Source organism: Rhagoletis zephyria, unplaced genomic scaffold, assembly GCF_001687245.7.
Source record: "Rhagoletis zephyria isolate East Lansing unplaced genomic scaffold, Rhagoletis_zephyria_1.1 Rzeph_scaffold_13240, whole genome shotgun sequence".
In the NCBI taxonomy this organism is placed as follows: domain Eukaryota; kingdom Metazoa; phylum Arthropoda; class Insecta; order Diptera; family Tephritidae; genus Rhagoletis; species Rhagoletis zephyria.
The window spans coordinates 1-15,978 of NW_016170311.1; the positions used below are offsets into that span (position 1 = coordinate 1).

Here is a 15,978-nt window from a genome sequence, read left to right on the forward strand (position 1 = left end):
AACGTACTTAAATTATGTAGGTAATATCTTTCTACCCTATTGAATGGCAGTAGCACTGAACGTAGTGGAGAAGACGAACCCGAGCCCCCAGTCGATGACGATGCAGTCGATGCCCCACCGCCTGACAGTGACGAGGTACGAATAGCGATTATGCAGCTGAAAAACAAAACAAAACAGAAAGCTGCTGAAGCTGACGGCCTGCCAGCCGAGCTTATTCAAGTACGGCGGCGAGGAGCTGATAACGTGCATGCATCAACTCTTATGCAGAATAAGGGCAGATGAACGCATGCCCGACGACTTGAATTTAAGTGGGCCCTGCCCAATCTACAAGAATGGCGACCCGCCATGCGCGCCAACTGCCGTGTGATCAGCCTTCTACCATAGGTTACAAGGTCTTATCGAGCGTATTGTGTGAAAGACTGAAGCCCACCGTCAATGAACTGATTGGGCCTTATCAGTGTGGCTTTAGACCTGGCGAATCCAGCATAGATCAGATATTAACCATACGATAAATCTTGAAAAAGACTCGCGAGAGTAGGATCGACACACACCATATATTTGCCGATTTCAAAGCCACTTTCGACAGCACGAAAAGACGTTGTCTTTATGCCACGGTATCTGAATTTGGTATGTGTGAAATGACGTTGAGCAATACCACCTGCTCCGTCAGAATTGGGAAGGACCTCTCCGACCCGTTTGATACCTTTCATGTGTTTTTTTTAATCTGATGTTTGAGAAGATAACTAGAGCCGCAGAACTGAACCGTTCCGGCACAATACTTTACAATAGCGTACAATTGGTGGCTACGTCTGTTCTGCGTTCTCAGTAGTAGATGGAGAAGGAAAGCGAATGGGTCTGGTGGTGAACGAGGACAAAACGAATATATCCTGTCATCACACAAACAGACAGAGCATAAGCACCCACGTGACTGTTGGCAGTTACAAGTTTGATAAGTCACTCATTACGCCCGAGCTGCTGTATGACGCGATGGAAAACATCTGATGAAGTGGCTCTTGGAATTTTCGAGAGGAAAATTCTGCGAAATATTTACGGACCTTTGCGCGTTGGCGAATGCCGCAGACGATTTAACGATGAGCAGTACGAGCTTTACAACACAGGCTACGCTGACTAGGCCATATCGTTTGAACTGACAGAAACGCTCCAGTCCTCAAAGTATTCTACGCGGGTCGCGATGCTGATAACAGAGGAAGAGGAAGGCCTCCTTTGTGTTGGAAAGACCAGATGGAGAAGGGCTCCCACGGCCAGAAAAAAGGTAACCAATTTTCAAACACGTGCAGGAATGACTGTGACAAAATAATTAACTTAATAAATAACCGCTAGGGTGAGCATTTGATTAGAAAGATTTATATTTTTTCTGTTAATACTAAATTCAATTAACCAAAGCGTTTTTTTTGTCGACGACCTTTTTGTCTTTAAATAACACTAACTATTTCTATACTAGTTAGAATTAATATCTAATCTATGCCAGCTGCAATTACCTACAACTTTTTTATAAATATTCTGTTCACTAATGCGCCTAATTGGCGTTTCTAAGGTTTTGCGGCTCGATTTGTATGGTAGGTATGTTTTAAAATAAACCGATGATGCCCATTTTTCGTATTTTTCTTGCTTTAATTTTTAATTTTTTCCAAAAAATGTATGGGTATCTCCCGGCGTTGTGATACATTATATTTCAATTGGCCCACCCTGTATACAAAGGTACATACATATGTACTGACTAACGACGTAGTGTTCATAAAATTTATCATTAGAATTATCGGCTGTAGATTGCAATTGCAACAAAGAATTTTTTGCAATTTACGAAAAAAGTTTGTATGTATACAAAATACAGCTTACTATAAATAAATTTACGACCACAATGTGATACAAAAAATAAAACAAACAAAAAATAATGAAATTGCACTTATCACGAAACTGGTAGACAGAAGAAGCAAATAATAATGAAATTATATATAAAAAAAAAATCGAAAAATGCATAGTATAATAATATCGATGAATTTTAGCAACCGAAATATAAATACTATTAATAAAATGCAGCTAACAAGAAAAAAAATTAATTTATTCATATGGTAAAAAGTATGCACAAAAGTTTATGGTACAACCGAAATTCCTTAATCGAAGCAATATTACGACGAGTAAACATTTAATTTATTTATGTACATACATACCTACACAAACCACACACAGTGTGCACAATGTGAAATGAAACAACAATTTTTTTGGTATATTTTTGCATAATTTCGACCACTGTTTCCGCTTGTACCCGCACGCAATGCCTTGAAAATTTAGTGTACGAGTGTGACCGTTTGGGCGAGCGGTCGGTTACAAGCATTGCAGCGATCCAAATTTGATTTTTTTATTGACAAAGAAATTTGCTTTCAATAAATTAAAATAATCAATCACATTAGTTTTTCCATATAGCTAATAAATTACAATCATTTGCAGTNGTAAATATTTAATTTATTTATGTACATACCTACACAAACCACACACACACACACAGTGTGCACAATGTGAAATGAAACAACAATTTTTCTGGTATATTTTTGCATAATTTCGACCATTGTTTCCGCTTGTACCCGCACGCAATGCCTTGAAAATTTAGTGTACGAGTGTGACCGTTTGGGCGAGCGGTCGGTTACAAGCAGTGCAGCGATCCAAATTTGATTTTTTTATTGACAAAGGAATTTGCTTTCAACAAATTAAAATAATCAATCACATTAGTTTTTCCATATAGCTAATAAATTACAATCATTTGCAGTTGAAAAGTTTATAATTATAATTTACATTTGTTTTCTCATAAAATCGACTAACAATGCGATTTTTATTTTGATGGACATTCGTATTTTTCTTTCTTTAAATAAATTTAATGTATTTTTTTTTTTTGAATTATGCAAAAATCAAGCGCAAAATACAATGTGTAACTATGAATACAAATATTTTAGATTGCTTGGTTTTATGGAATTTTTCGCTTTGTTAAATAAAAAGCTGGGATTATTTATGAATTTAATGATTTGCACATAATTGTGGTTTTCATTTCATATTTGTGACGAAGGAAATGGTAAATACTTTATACTATTAAGAGCTAATATAAACGCAGTGGCATGGATTCTGATTAAAGATGCGATAGGGGCATTCACGAATAACAGCGTGCTTAGTTTGTAATTGCATGTGTAAATACAATAAAATGAGTTTGGGAGTTCATATAAAAGAGATTGCAGCGTGGTGTTACCCAGAGCTAGCCTTTATCTTGTTTGTCTATATAAAACGCTTGGAAAGCTTTTAAAATGTTTTTATAATGCCATATTCACACTATATTACGAATGTAGTTAGTTGTAGGCAAAATGAATTTAGCAAAGTGTGATTGCATTTGACATTGCTCTCAGAAGAACCATCCTATAAAGTCAAACTGAATAAAAAAAAAATTGTATGAATTTTGAATCGTTTGTTTATATTTTTTGACATACTAGTACCTTAAAAGAGAGCCACACTGAGTTGTCAATCACACCTTCTTTAATACACCTTGATTGCAAGTAAACTTATGTGGGAAAAAGCAATGCAAAATGTGGCACAATAAATTTGATTTTTTATTTAANGAAATCGACTAATAATGCGATTTTTATTTTGATGGACATTCGTATTTTTTTTTTTCGTTAAATAAATTTAATGTATTTTTTTTTGAATTATGCAAAAATCAAGCGCAAAATACAATGTGTAACTATGGATACAAATATTTTAGATTGCTTGGTTTTATGGAATTTTTCGCTTTGTTAAATAAAAAGCTGGGATTATTTATGAATTTAATGATTTGCACATAATTGTGGTTTTCATTTCATATTTGTGACGAAGGAAATGGTAAATACTTTATACTATTAAGAGCTAATATAAACGCAGTGGCATGGATTCTGATTAAAGATGCGATAGGGGCATTCACGAATAACAGCGTGCTTAGTTTGTAATTGCATGTGTAAATACAATAAAATGAGTTTGGGAGTTCATATAAAAGAGATTGCAGAGTGGTGTTACCCAGAGCTAGCCTTCATCTTGTTTTTCTATATAAAACGCTTGGAAAGCTTTTAAAATGTTTTTATAATGCCATATTCACACTATATTACGAATGTAGTTAGTTGTAGACAAAATGTATTTAACAAAGTGTGATTTCATTTGACATTGCTCTCAGAAGAACCATCCTATAAAGTCAAACTGAATAAAAAAAAAAATTGTATGAATTTTGAATCGTTTGTTTATATTTTTTGACATACTAGTACCTTAAAAGAGAGCCGCAGTGAGTTGTCAATCACACCTTCTTTAATACACCTTGATTGCAAGTAAACTTATGTGGGAAAAAGCAATGCAAAATGTGGCACAATAAATTTGATTTTTTATTTAATATAAAAAAAAGAACAGAAAAGAAAAAAAATCAGTTTGTATTTAAATTGTTAGTGAAACCGGTGGTTATCATTTTTTTGTTGATTTAAGTAGGCACTTAATGCCGGATTTTATATAGGAAGGCAAAAATATTAATTTAAAACATGCGAAATGAAAACGAACTTTGTCATTACAAATTTTGTCATTTAACGCTCAGTGGAAATCCGTTATAAGAAATATTTTTATTTCTTTAATATTAAATTAACCTACAGTTTTACAACTCCTTTAAATGGCAGGGGTTTTTGCTTCTTGAGAAGCTTTTTCTTAACACCTGGAGGATTATCATTGNAAAAAGCAATGCAAAATGTGGCACAATAAATCTGATTTTTTATTTATTATAAAAGAAAGAACAGAAAAGAAAAAAAATCATTTTGTATTTAAATTGTTAGTGAAACCGGTGGTTATCACTTTTTTGTTGATTTAAGTAGGCACTTAATGTCGGATTTTATATAGGAAGGCAAAAATATTAATTTAAAACATGCGAAATGAAAAAGAACTTTGTCATTACAAATTTTGTCATTTAACGCTCAGTGGAAATCCGTTATAAGAAATATTTTTATTTCTTTAATATTAAATTAACCAACAGTTTTACAACTCCTTTAAATGGCAGGAGTTTTTGCTTCTTGAGAAGCTTTTTCTTAACACCTGGAGGATTATCATTGACCGCCGAGCGGCGAACGCAACACGCGTAAGTCTTTGATATCCAAAGAAAACTCGGGAGCAGTCGAATATTGCACAACAAAGCGGTTGGCACAGTGCAATTCAAACAGAGCATTGGCGCACGAGTTTAGCTACGAAGAATAATAGATCTGTATTCCCAGGACCAAATAGTAGGATGCAGGGTAGTGCAGGCTGATCTGGTGGTGATATGTACGTGCGGATTTGTCAGCAGGGGCAACCAACAGATGCAGCCCTACCTCCTCTCTTATGTGGATTGGTAGTAAGCGAACTGCTCGGAGGCATCGAGGAGGAAGAGGGCTGCAAAACCATTGCAAGTGATAAATTTCCACAAATACTGTGAAGAAGGTAAAATTAAGAAGCATAAAAAAGTGTGCCTGGTAAAACGGTTGAAGAGTAAACCCAAGTAAAAAGGAAACTGTGGTGGTTAGGTCAGGCAGCTTTAAAGCACTAAACTCTGTCACAGGTAATTCGGAAACGATAATAAACGTCAGAAGGCACAGCAGTTTACTTTTCACCTGGTATGGTTTCCGGGACATGGGGGCATAACTTATGCTGAGCAAAGAAGATGTTTTCCTGGCCAGGGGTGTGCTGACAGGTTATAGCCACTTACTCTGCCAATACCTTGGAGGAGACCGAAGTTTATGAGTGCTGGGATCTTTGAGGACGCCGATTGCTCAAATTTTCCAATTACACATGAACGTTTACATAGGAAGGAGCAGGTGTATATAAAGATCTAGATTTCATCGAGTGTTTTTTCTTTGATTTGTAATGTGCATCTTAATATTGCCAGAGAGATTTTTCATGGCGGAAAATAGCAGAGATCCACTATTCTGATATACTTTTTCGAGGGATTTCGGTGCGCTGAATTTGAATCCGGGGTTTGGTTCTGTATCCACCGACTGTACATAATGTAAACAAAGAAGCCTGAAATTACACTTCCAAATAGGCCCAACGCAAAAATCAGATACGGATATATAACTGCTTGTGGTTCATACAAATGTAACTTAATACAATGCAAATTAATACAAAAACAAATAAAGCAGTAGTTTTCCAACTAGAGAATATAATCATGAATACTACAAATTGATTTATGCAAAAAAAAACTACCTAAATTTTTAGTTGTGAAGAGGGTGTGCGATATGTACAAAAAATATATCAGAATAAATGAAAGAAAGCATTTTAAGAGAAAAGGTTATATTTTCAAATATCATATCGAGTGCAAAATAAAATTTTTTCGTAACTAAATTTTACGACGAATATAGCGAAAAACGGAATTTATTGCATGGTTGGTTTTGAATATTTCGAAAACCTTAGATGATGGAGCAACTCTAATGCCGGATTCAAATTCAGCGCAACAAAAACCTTTAGAAAGTATAATCTGCTTTCAGGCGCTGAAAAATTTTGTAATGAAATTTTGTTCACTAATCGGATGGCTGAAGTTGACTGATTTTTCAAATTTTTTCAATAAATAACATTAAACTAAAATTGTTGAATATAATTAAACTAGATCTTTAAAAATTCAAAGAAAAAATTAAACACAAAAAATGTGTAATAAAATGAAATTAAAAAATTATAAAAAAAAATTTAAATTTAAAAAAAATTAAAAATTAATTCTTAAAAAGCTTTAAAATTATCAATACAAAGCAAAACTTAAAATAACTTATTTCAACAAAATATTATTGGCTTTAAAAAACTTAATTGATTTAATATATTTAAAAAATTTAAGTACAAACGGAGGCTTAAAAAATAAGCAAACTTAAAAAATACAAGAAATAAAAAGCAACTAAAAAAAATTTAAAACCAAAAAATACTAAAAGAAATGCATTTTTTTATTTAAACTTAAACAAATAAAAGGAAACAACTACTTTTAATTTTCGAAATTTAAATTGTTGCCTTTTTTAGAAGCAAAAATGTAGTTGTTACCAAGACGTTTTCATATAAGATGGTGTTACTCAAGGCGAATTTATACAAGGTGGTGTTACTGGCGAATTTAGATTACAACAACGACTACCATATTGTATTTTGTATGGAGGGTGTTATGTCAAATCTCAATTCGCTCCAAAGTTTACATGTATTTTGTTTTTGCTTTTGATGGGTGTGCTGTCAAATCAGTAAAAGCAAAACAAAATACATGTAAGACGAAAAAATCAGCTGATTTTACAACATCACCTTGTATAAATTCGCCTTGGTGTTGCTGGAACAGCTGATTTGATTCCCTCGGTACACATGTGTCAAAATTTCTTATGAGTGAGTGAGAAAGTGATGGTTTTGGAATTCTTCTTTATCTCTTCTTTCCTTTAGCTAAAATTTGACATTTGTCATGAAAAGTAAAAACAAAATACATTCAAGTGTTTGGTTTATTTACTACCACCTTATATGAATTCGCCTTGATTGTCACTGAAATTTTTTTAAATTATTACCACGCAACATAAGAAGTGTTTTTATTTTAAATCCTTTGTACTATTTGAAAATCATTCACTATCAGGCTTTAAGTTGAATTAGAAAAAAACCTCTTTTATTTTAATCAAATATATTTTTTTTTAGTATAGTAAGACACAAAAAATGTACACTACTTATGATATGTATTCTTCAAACCAGCAGGCGTTGTTGCGCGTGAATACCCCATTTGCAAGTTGAAAATTTAACTTAATAACTCGCCTAAAAATATGCAATAATATATGTATGTATGTATATCAGCTAGGTTTCATTTTTCTTTACGTCCGGTTTTTTGGTTCAATTTTGATTTTTGATTTTTTTTTTTAACTTTACTTGTAAAAGCATTTCGTGCATACTTTTTGCCTATGATTTTACATAATATAATACATTCCTTCTTCGTATTAAGTTTAGATAAATAACTAATAACTCTCAGCTAGTTGTATATAAACCTACAATAATATGTATGAAGACCTTGAAGAAGAGGCACAATGGATAAATGAAAAGAGAACTAGACATGTGAAGAACAGGATTTCAGCAAGTGTGTACTTTCTTTGAACTGACAAATTTTGTATACAGTTAATTTTAGATGAATTTTAATGTTGAAGGATCTCAATTTCGACCATCTTTTTATATAGATTTAGGCAAACGTTTAACATTTTGTGTTTCGAATAGTATACTTTTTTTTTAAACATAAACGGTTACACGTGCTGTAATAGAGACCAATAGGTGGTGGATATGTTTTAATGACACTCGTTAACCATATTCCATATTATATTTTGAAGTCGTGAACCAACTATTGGAACAAAATAAAAAGCTGTATTTAATATTTTATCTCAGTTCAAATGTAACACACGCTTATCGAAAGCCGTAAGATATACTTTATGAAAAACGACGAAAACTTCGAAGGAATTGTACGAGCGCCTTTCTTAATTTATTTTTGCATTACGTTGCCAATGTGATAGTTGAGCAGAGTATGTCGAAATTTAATTTCTTTGGAATTTTAATATTAATATCTAAATTGTTGTAGACATCAGACACCGCTTATTATTTTCGTTTAATTTTTTAGTTCTATATTTTTGGTTGCTGCATTTTTTACATCGACGTAAATATATTTATGTAAGCTTTTTCGTGTCGCTTTTAATGTAAATATTATTTAAAATTTTAATACATATTTTTTCTCATTAGTCGTTTAAAGTATGTGTATGTATGTGTGGTAGTAGAAAAACGTTTTGCTTGCAACAAAATGTGTTGGTTATTTTTTCGATACTGGAAGATAGAGAAATAAATAAAAATATAGTACAATAATATTTTGTAATGAAATTAAAATACCTTTAAAGTGCACAAAGGAAAATTTACAAAGCCACAGGAAATACGTATGTATAAATGTTAAGAGTGCACAGATGTGTGAATGACATATGTAAATGTTAGGTAAATGGAAATGCAAAAAGAAAATAAAGGTCAAATAAAATGCTAATGCCAAGCCAAAGAGGGAAAATCAGTTTAAGCGTGAGCATAAAAATTTAACTTTTTAAGTTAATTTTGCATTTTTAAAACGTATTAAAACTTAAGAACTCAATAGATATTTGTTTTAAATTGTAAGAGTTAAGCCTTTATTTTGTATGAATAAAAAATGAAATATTTAAGAACCGTAAATATAAATTTAAGCGCGATAACATAATTTCCCGGTATTTATATTCATTGGATTGCCTTTTTTTATCAATTTTTGAAGGAAACTAAGAAAAATTCAATTACGAGACGCTTAGGAAATAACTAAGAACTTAGCACAGCCAAATACCCCAACTGATCTTCAGGCAAGGTACTCTCATAAAATCTTTTTTAAACCTTGTGTGCTTTTATAACCTCTATTCAAACATGTTGAATTAATAGTCCTTTCACAGAAATAAACCAGGGGCGTAGAATGGACCCGACAGAGACACAACGGATGTATTATTAAAATGACTATCTTTAGTTTCCTCTTTGGGGAGATTAACTAGGATCCTTTATCTCTTCAGTTTGTTAAGCTTTTGACTTGGCGAAGTCATGTGTTGCTTGCCAGTGTTGTTCTCTCATTCCTATTATCTCTCTTTTCTCTTCGCTGATTGTGTTTGAACCTACTGCAAGTAATAGCTTAGACACTGTGGGAGCTGAAGCCGCTGCCTTATATTCTAAGCCGCCCGCTATCTCGTTCTCTTCTACTCCCTTATTACTTTGTGCTCATAGCAGCTGAAAACCATATAATTATGTTCAGCAAGGGCGGTAAGCTTATCAATGCACTCAGGCACACTATAGAGTGGTTGCCAAGCTAATTTCCTGTGGAGCTCTATTTTAAATTTCTTCTAGAAGCTTGGATACTAGCATTTCCGTGATCGTAGCTGATAAGAACTTGCTTGGCTGCAGGCTGATGGCTCGAGCCCGATAATCACCTCCAGTGATGTCGTCGGGTGTGCGCATTGCGTTGAAGTTTTGTGTGAGACATAACTCTCTCGGTGGCTAAGGTAGCCCCAGGAAATGTACTGTTTTGATGAGGTTGGACCAAAGAGAAAGGGGCGTTAGTTGAATAGTTTTAAAGTGGCATGTGAAGACGTAGTTATTGTCATGAATGCAATCTTCACATGCAGGACAAAACTTTAGTCGAGTCTGGATAGGTAAAATTTGAACATGCTACAGTACCCAGACGTAACTGTAGCAGAGTAACGTGGATCTCTCGGAGAAGCGGTTGTTGTTGAAGCGGCTACTAAACCACGCGCGGGTTGGCTCATTCATCGAAGTTGTCACCAGGCAGCTAAAACTTGGTGGTGATTGTACTCCTTGACGACATTCAAGAAGCGAGAGCTGATAAAGGTGGTAATTGTATCTCTGTGAAGGTCGTTAATTGCCTGTTTGTACAGCGTTTGATCGAGTGGTTGTCGTATGCAGTTCTGGATATCGCCCTTCAGTTCACAGAGTTGTCTTCTGGCGTGACAAATAATATGAGTAATAGTCACCTTTTCGCCTTTCGCAATTGTCGTTAAAACAAACTACCGCTAAATCGATACCATAACAGAAACTTGTTTATAGTGTTGATATTAAAAAGCTATTTCTATTTCTATAGAGCTCAATGTCTAAGCAAATAGTAAAAAAAAAATCATTGTACAAGGGTTTGAAAAGTAATCCACGTGAACTAGGAGGAACAAGCTATTTAAAAATTGCGAGCATTATAATATTTAAAGAATTTAGGGGTAATGAGCTAAGTAAAGCCAACTGTAAAACACATTCCAAACCAAATGAAACGAGAAAGCTGGAGCAACTTTCAGGCTTCAACTCAAACTAAGCGCGCGCATAATGAAAATATAAGTACAGCAACAGCAATTCAGTGCTTACCTTCTTCATCCGCATTGAGCAAAGGATCGAATGCCTCCAACACACTAACGCGCGAGCTGTAAATAAAAGCATTGATTAGAAAAACAGTAAAAACCTGTTGAAAGAACTCATTGCATGCAACATACTCATCCTCCTGATTAAGATCAATCAAATCATTTCCGGTGCGTTGTGGCTTGCGCGCAGGCGGTGTTTGACGACGCATGCCAGCAGTGGTAACCGTACTACCACCACCACTATTACTGCCATTCGGTACAATCGCTGCCGCTGCAGACTGTGACTTGGTGAGCGGCATAGGCACCGCCGCTGCGGAAACGCTGCTTGCTACCGATGGCGCTGCCGCGGTGCCATAATATGAAGCAGCTGCGGGCGGCATGCCGCCATATTGAAACCCATAGTGTGAAGGCGTTGGTGGAAATTGTGGAGGTGTAAAAGCGCTGCCTGCAGCAGCTGTAGGTGGCGCGCTCTGCGTGTAGCCTGCAGCATGTGTTGGTGCAACATAACCACCCACTGAGGGTACGAAGCCCATGCGTGTTGAAGGATAAACGAAGCCCGCTGGCATTATGGCCGCCATTTGCTGATGCTGCTGTTGTTGATAATACTGCTGTTGTTGCTGTTGCTGCTGGAGAGGCATGTTATAGAGTTTCTGCAGCTCCTCACTTGTGAGCGGTACTTTCTGTTGCTGTGCTGATGATGGTGCCGGCGTAAAGGGCACCAATTGCATACAATTGCCAGCGGTGCCACCAACTACACCCGCACCCCCACCCGATGCTGCCGGCGCTGCCGCATACATGGCAGTGGTGTGTGTGGGCGTGACCAGTGAAGGCGGTGTGCCACGATAGCCGGCGGCAGCAGCATGCATTGATGTTATGGGCGCCGCAGCTACAGGACCGAACGGCACTAATGCCGTTTGTTGACTCGAGGTCTGCAGCTTCTGCAAATCTTCGATTAGCTTTTCGAAAGTATTGGGCTGCGCTTCTTTCGCCGTAGGGCTGGAGAAAGAGATAAGATCGCTTTCAGGCAGCGCGGCAGGTGGCGTTTTGGAGCGCTCGCGTGATGCTGCCGTTACTGCGGCTACATTCAGCGACACATTGTTGTTGGCCTCAGAGTGGCGACGATGTGGTGGCATTGGCGCTGCTGCAGACGTTTCGTTTGAGTTGTCACGCGACTGCTGGTAACGTGTACGCAGTTGCGCGTAAAAGGCAACTGCGGATTCAGTCGATTGCTGGCGCTGATGCACGGAATGTGAATGTTGCAGTGAAGGCGACTGCGATTGGGAGCGTTCATTGTAGTAGTGGGCGGCGGTGCCATACTTTTTGGCGCGACGATAATCATCGAGTGCTTGTTGCTCCAAACTCAATGCGGTCGCCTTGGCCAAATCATCTTGGAATTGTTTATCATAATCGATGTCTGATTGATTGGACATTTTAAAGCTCTGAACGCTAACGGGCACGCAATAAACTAGGAGAAAGAAAAAGGGAGAAAATACTATTAAAATCATGCGCACATGAAATATTAATGATAAAGTATTTAGTGATTTAACTATTTTATTGCAGGAGTGTTTTTTTTTACTTAAAGTTGTAGGTATTTATTTTTTGATTGCAAATTAAAGTATAATTTAATTCTTTTTAACAACACTTTTGGCGAGTCTAAATATTGTTGTTTGTACACTGGAGTTGTGTGCTCGCGTAGCTATTGCATACTTTTGCGAAAGTCCAAACGCGACCTTCTCAAAAGCCAACTGTATGAAAAAGCAACAAAGCCGGAGGCTAATCAGCTCGAATCGACCGTTTTTTGATAACATTTTTCATTGCTTTTATCTAATTGAAATACGAATATAAACAAACAAGCATACATGCATGTGATTTCGATGTTAGAATGCGTTGTCTGATAAAGGTAAAGATTAGGAGAAATGTGAATAGTTAAATGATAATGGCGATCGGGAAAAGATACAAGCGTTGTCATTATTGTAACGGCATTACTAATCGCTGCCTAGTACGGCTGGCCCATCAATCATTATCGCCAAGCTCCGCTAACGGCAGGCGCAAGAGATGTGCCGTTACGACAGGGACAGATCTAAAGGATCTGTTAACTGGGCCAGTATTCAACGAGGTAACAAATGAAGACGAAAGCCCTCTCTGCGATGGTAGACCCCCTCTGCGATGGAAGGCCCAGGCGGAGAAGGACTTGACTTCACTTGACACTTCCGATTGGCGTCAGTTGGCACAGAAGAGAAACGACCGGCGCCTTTTGTTTGACTAGGCCAAAGAACAACTGGGTTATAGTTACGCGGGTCTCACGCGGCAGCTGAAGCTCTTTTTCTGCTAAATGGTAGTGATTGGCCTGCTATTACTGCATTCTTGAAGGCGAGAGTCGCTGAAGATGGTGACGAACAGCCGGTTCTACGTACCGGAATGATTCGGGTCTTACCCGACCAACGGCTGTTGTTTCGGCGATCTAACCCTGTTTAGGCGCACTTTTTACCGCACTTCTTGGGCAAGCATTTTTGAATTCACTTCACTTAAGAAGGCCCACCTAAATTATCTTCTGGGTTATTTAACTGTGCTATGTAGTAATCGTAGTACGAGGAAATCACACATCCATTTAACGATAAGCAAAAGTCTGATTGTGAGGGAGGATGTAGAGAGGAAATTATTATTTTATTTTTCGTAAACTAAACTTTTTAAAGCATTTGCATTTTTTTGCAGTTTGTAATAAATATTACCTAATATCCTCTCCGTTTTGTGCGCGATAGCAACTGAGCATTAAGCATTACAATGAATGAAAAAACGTTTTTTATCGCCATAGCACGCTTTTAAATATGTATGCATGTAGTAAAAAAAAACTAAAACCAGCCTAAGCCAAAGAGCTGATAAAAACCGACAATTGATAATTTTTAAAACTAAATGGGTTTTGAGAACTACAACTTACATAAAAGACGGCTACTAATATGATAACAGAAAAATTAGTGGAAGGATACAAAATCAAAAAGACTGCCGGTTGCAAAATAAGATTAGGATATTAGAAAGAAACCTTTCCAACCTTAGGGTGCTTTTTGTCGGCGACTATTTTTTTTTTACTCTCACCTCGAAATTTTGTGGGAAATATCTCAAAACAAGTTCCGTCAAAATTCTATAGCTCAGAGGCATTTAGCGGTATAATCATGGTCAATGATGGTTTTTCTTCAGAACTCAATGCTCTACAAAACTCACGGAACTTGTTTTTAGATATTTTCCACAAAATTTCGACGCGGGGGTTAAAAACAAATATGTTGTCGAAAGAAAGAAAGCACCCTAATATATGTACATATTTTGAAAATCGGTTAAATCCTTTTCAAAATATATGTAAGTTTTTAAATATTTCAAAAACTCCACCTTCAACCCCTCCCCTGTTAATTTTCACCCAAAAAAATTTTTACCAGTTGTATCAGTAAAATTTAACACACAAATTCATAAAAAATAAAGAACACTTTAACTGCTTTATAAATCGAAAACTTGTATGAAAATGTCACTTTATAGAACTCTATAAATCTATTTTATTTTTTATAAATAAGGCCATAAGTCTATAAACTGTGGTAACAGTAATGGTAATGGTTATGGATTTCGTAATGGTAATGGTAATGGTTATGGATTTCGTAATGGTAATGGCAATGGTTGAGGTAGGGACAACATTGCGTATGTAAAAACAGACTTTTACTGGGAGGCTATAAAGGCTTTATTAAAACTAAATAAAATTAAAATTAAATGAATTTAAGAACACACTTGTCTTCTTATATCATTTTCTAAACCATGAATACATTTCCTCCGCTTCGTGAACATTGTGTACCTTTAACTATTCAATTTCAAATTATATCATTTTCCTTACTAATTTGCATACTCTATTGAAATTTAAGTACAAAAAATCGAATCCAATTAATTGTATTGTATCGAAAGAAATTGAATTGAAAGTCTATTTATAGGCCAAACAACGTTGACGATAACCAGGCGAAGAAGACTCAATGAACATCAAACGGCACAGGGAATGGCAAGTTGTACCAAACACACAGCATAATAAAAAATATACAGCACAAAACACTACAGTGCGTTGCATAATTATAAGACTGATTTTTTGTGCAAAAATTATAAAAACTCAGCAAATTTTCACCAAAGCACATGCGCACAAGGGTATTATAATTCTGTTCACATAACGGTTGTTTGTAACAGCCAAAACGAATCGAGATAGATATAGACAAATGTATACATAAATTACCAGAATGAAAAGAGAAGTCGACTAAGTCGTGTCTGTCCGTCCGCCTATCCGTCAGTCCGTCCGTCCGTCTGCGTACCCGATAATTCGAGAAAAAATTGAGATATCTCAACGAAATTTGGCACGTATGTAGGTTGCCCTTTGCCCAAGATATGTTGGTATTGCAAATGAGCGAAATCGGGCTGTAATCACGCCCACTTCTCATACAACGGTATTTTTGAAAAAGGCAAAAACTGATATTTCAGTAAATATTCAATCGAAATTTTTGAAAATTAGTATGTGAACTGGAATTATGGTAAAAAATAATATTATAATGAGATTTTTGGAAAATGGGCGTCGCCCCGCCCACTTATGATGAAATGCTGTATCTCAGTAGCCGCTTCACCAATCCCTACCAAATTCGGTCCGAGCCTTGCTTAGAAATCTGTTGAAAATCTTTTAAATCGGGCAATAACCACGCCCACCTCCCATATAACGGTAATTTACAGAAACACGAAAACTGCTATAGATCAGTAACTATTGAAGCTGATTCACTCAAAATAGACGATTGCAATAATGACCTAGCAGGAAATTTGATTATTGTACATTTTTGGATAATGGGCGTGGCCCCGCCCACTTATGACCACAAGTGTGTATAGCAATATCTATTTATTTTATTGGTTTTCGAAGGAGTAGAGCTGCGAAATAAAACTGTATTTCTTTGAACCGGCATTTAAATTTACACGCTAAATTTTAAGAAAAAAGCTAGTTTTGTATAGAAGTTTTATATGAAATAAAATATTTTAGAACGTTGATTTGGATGTTTTTATT

The 15,978-nt window shown here is 35.9% G+C and overlaps 1 protein-coding gene across 1 annotated transcript; it reads right to left on the bottom strand.

Moving 5' to 3' along the window:
* Positions 1-8,818: 8,818 nt before the first annotated feature.
* On the bottom strand, positions 8,819-12,389 carry LOC108378050 (hormone receptor 4-like). The gene is made up of 3 exons (XM_017634351.1): positions 11,052-12,389; positions 10,927-10,982; positions 8,819-8,832 (listed from the first exon to the last, which is right to left on the bottom strand). The coding sequence occupies exons 1-3, from the start codon at positions 12,347-12,349 to the stop codon at positions 8,819-8,821; spliced, it is 1,368 nt and encodes a 455-aa protein (XP_017489840.1). The 5' UTR covers positions 12,350-12,389.
* Positions 12,390-15,978: the final 3,589 nt, after the last annotated feature.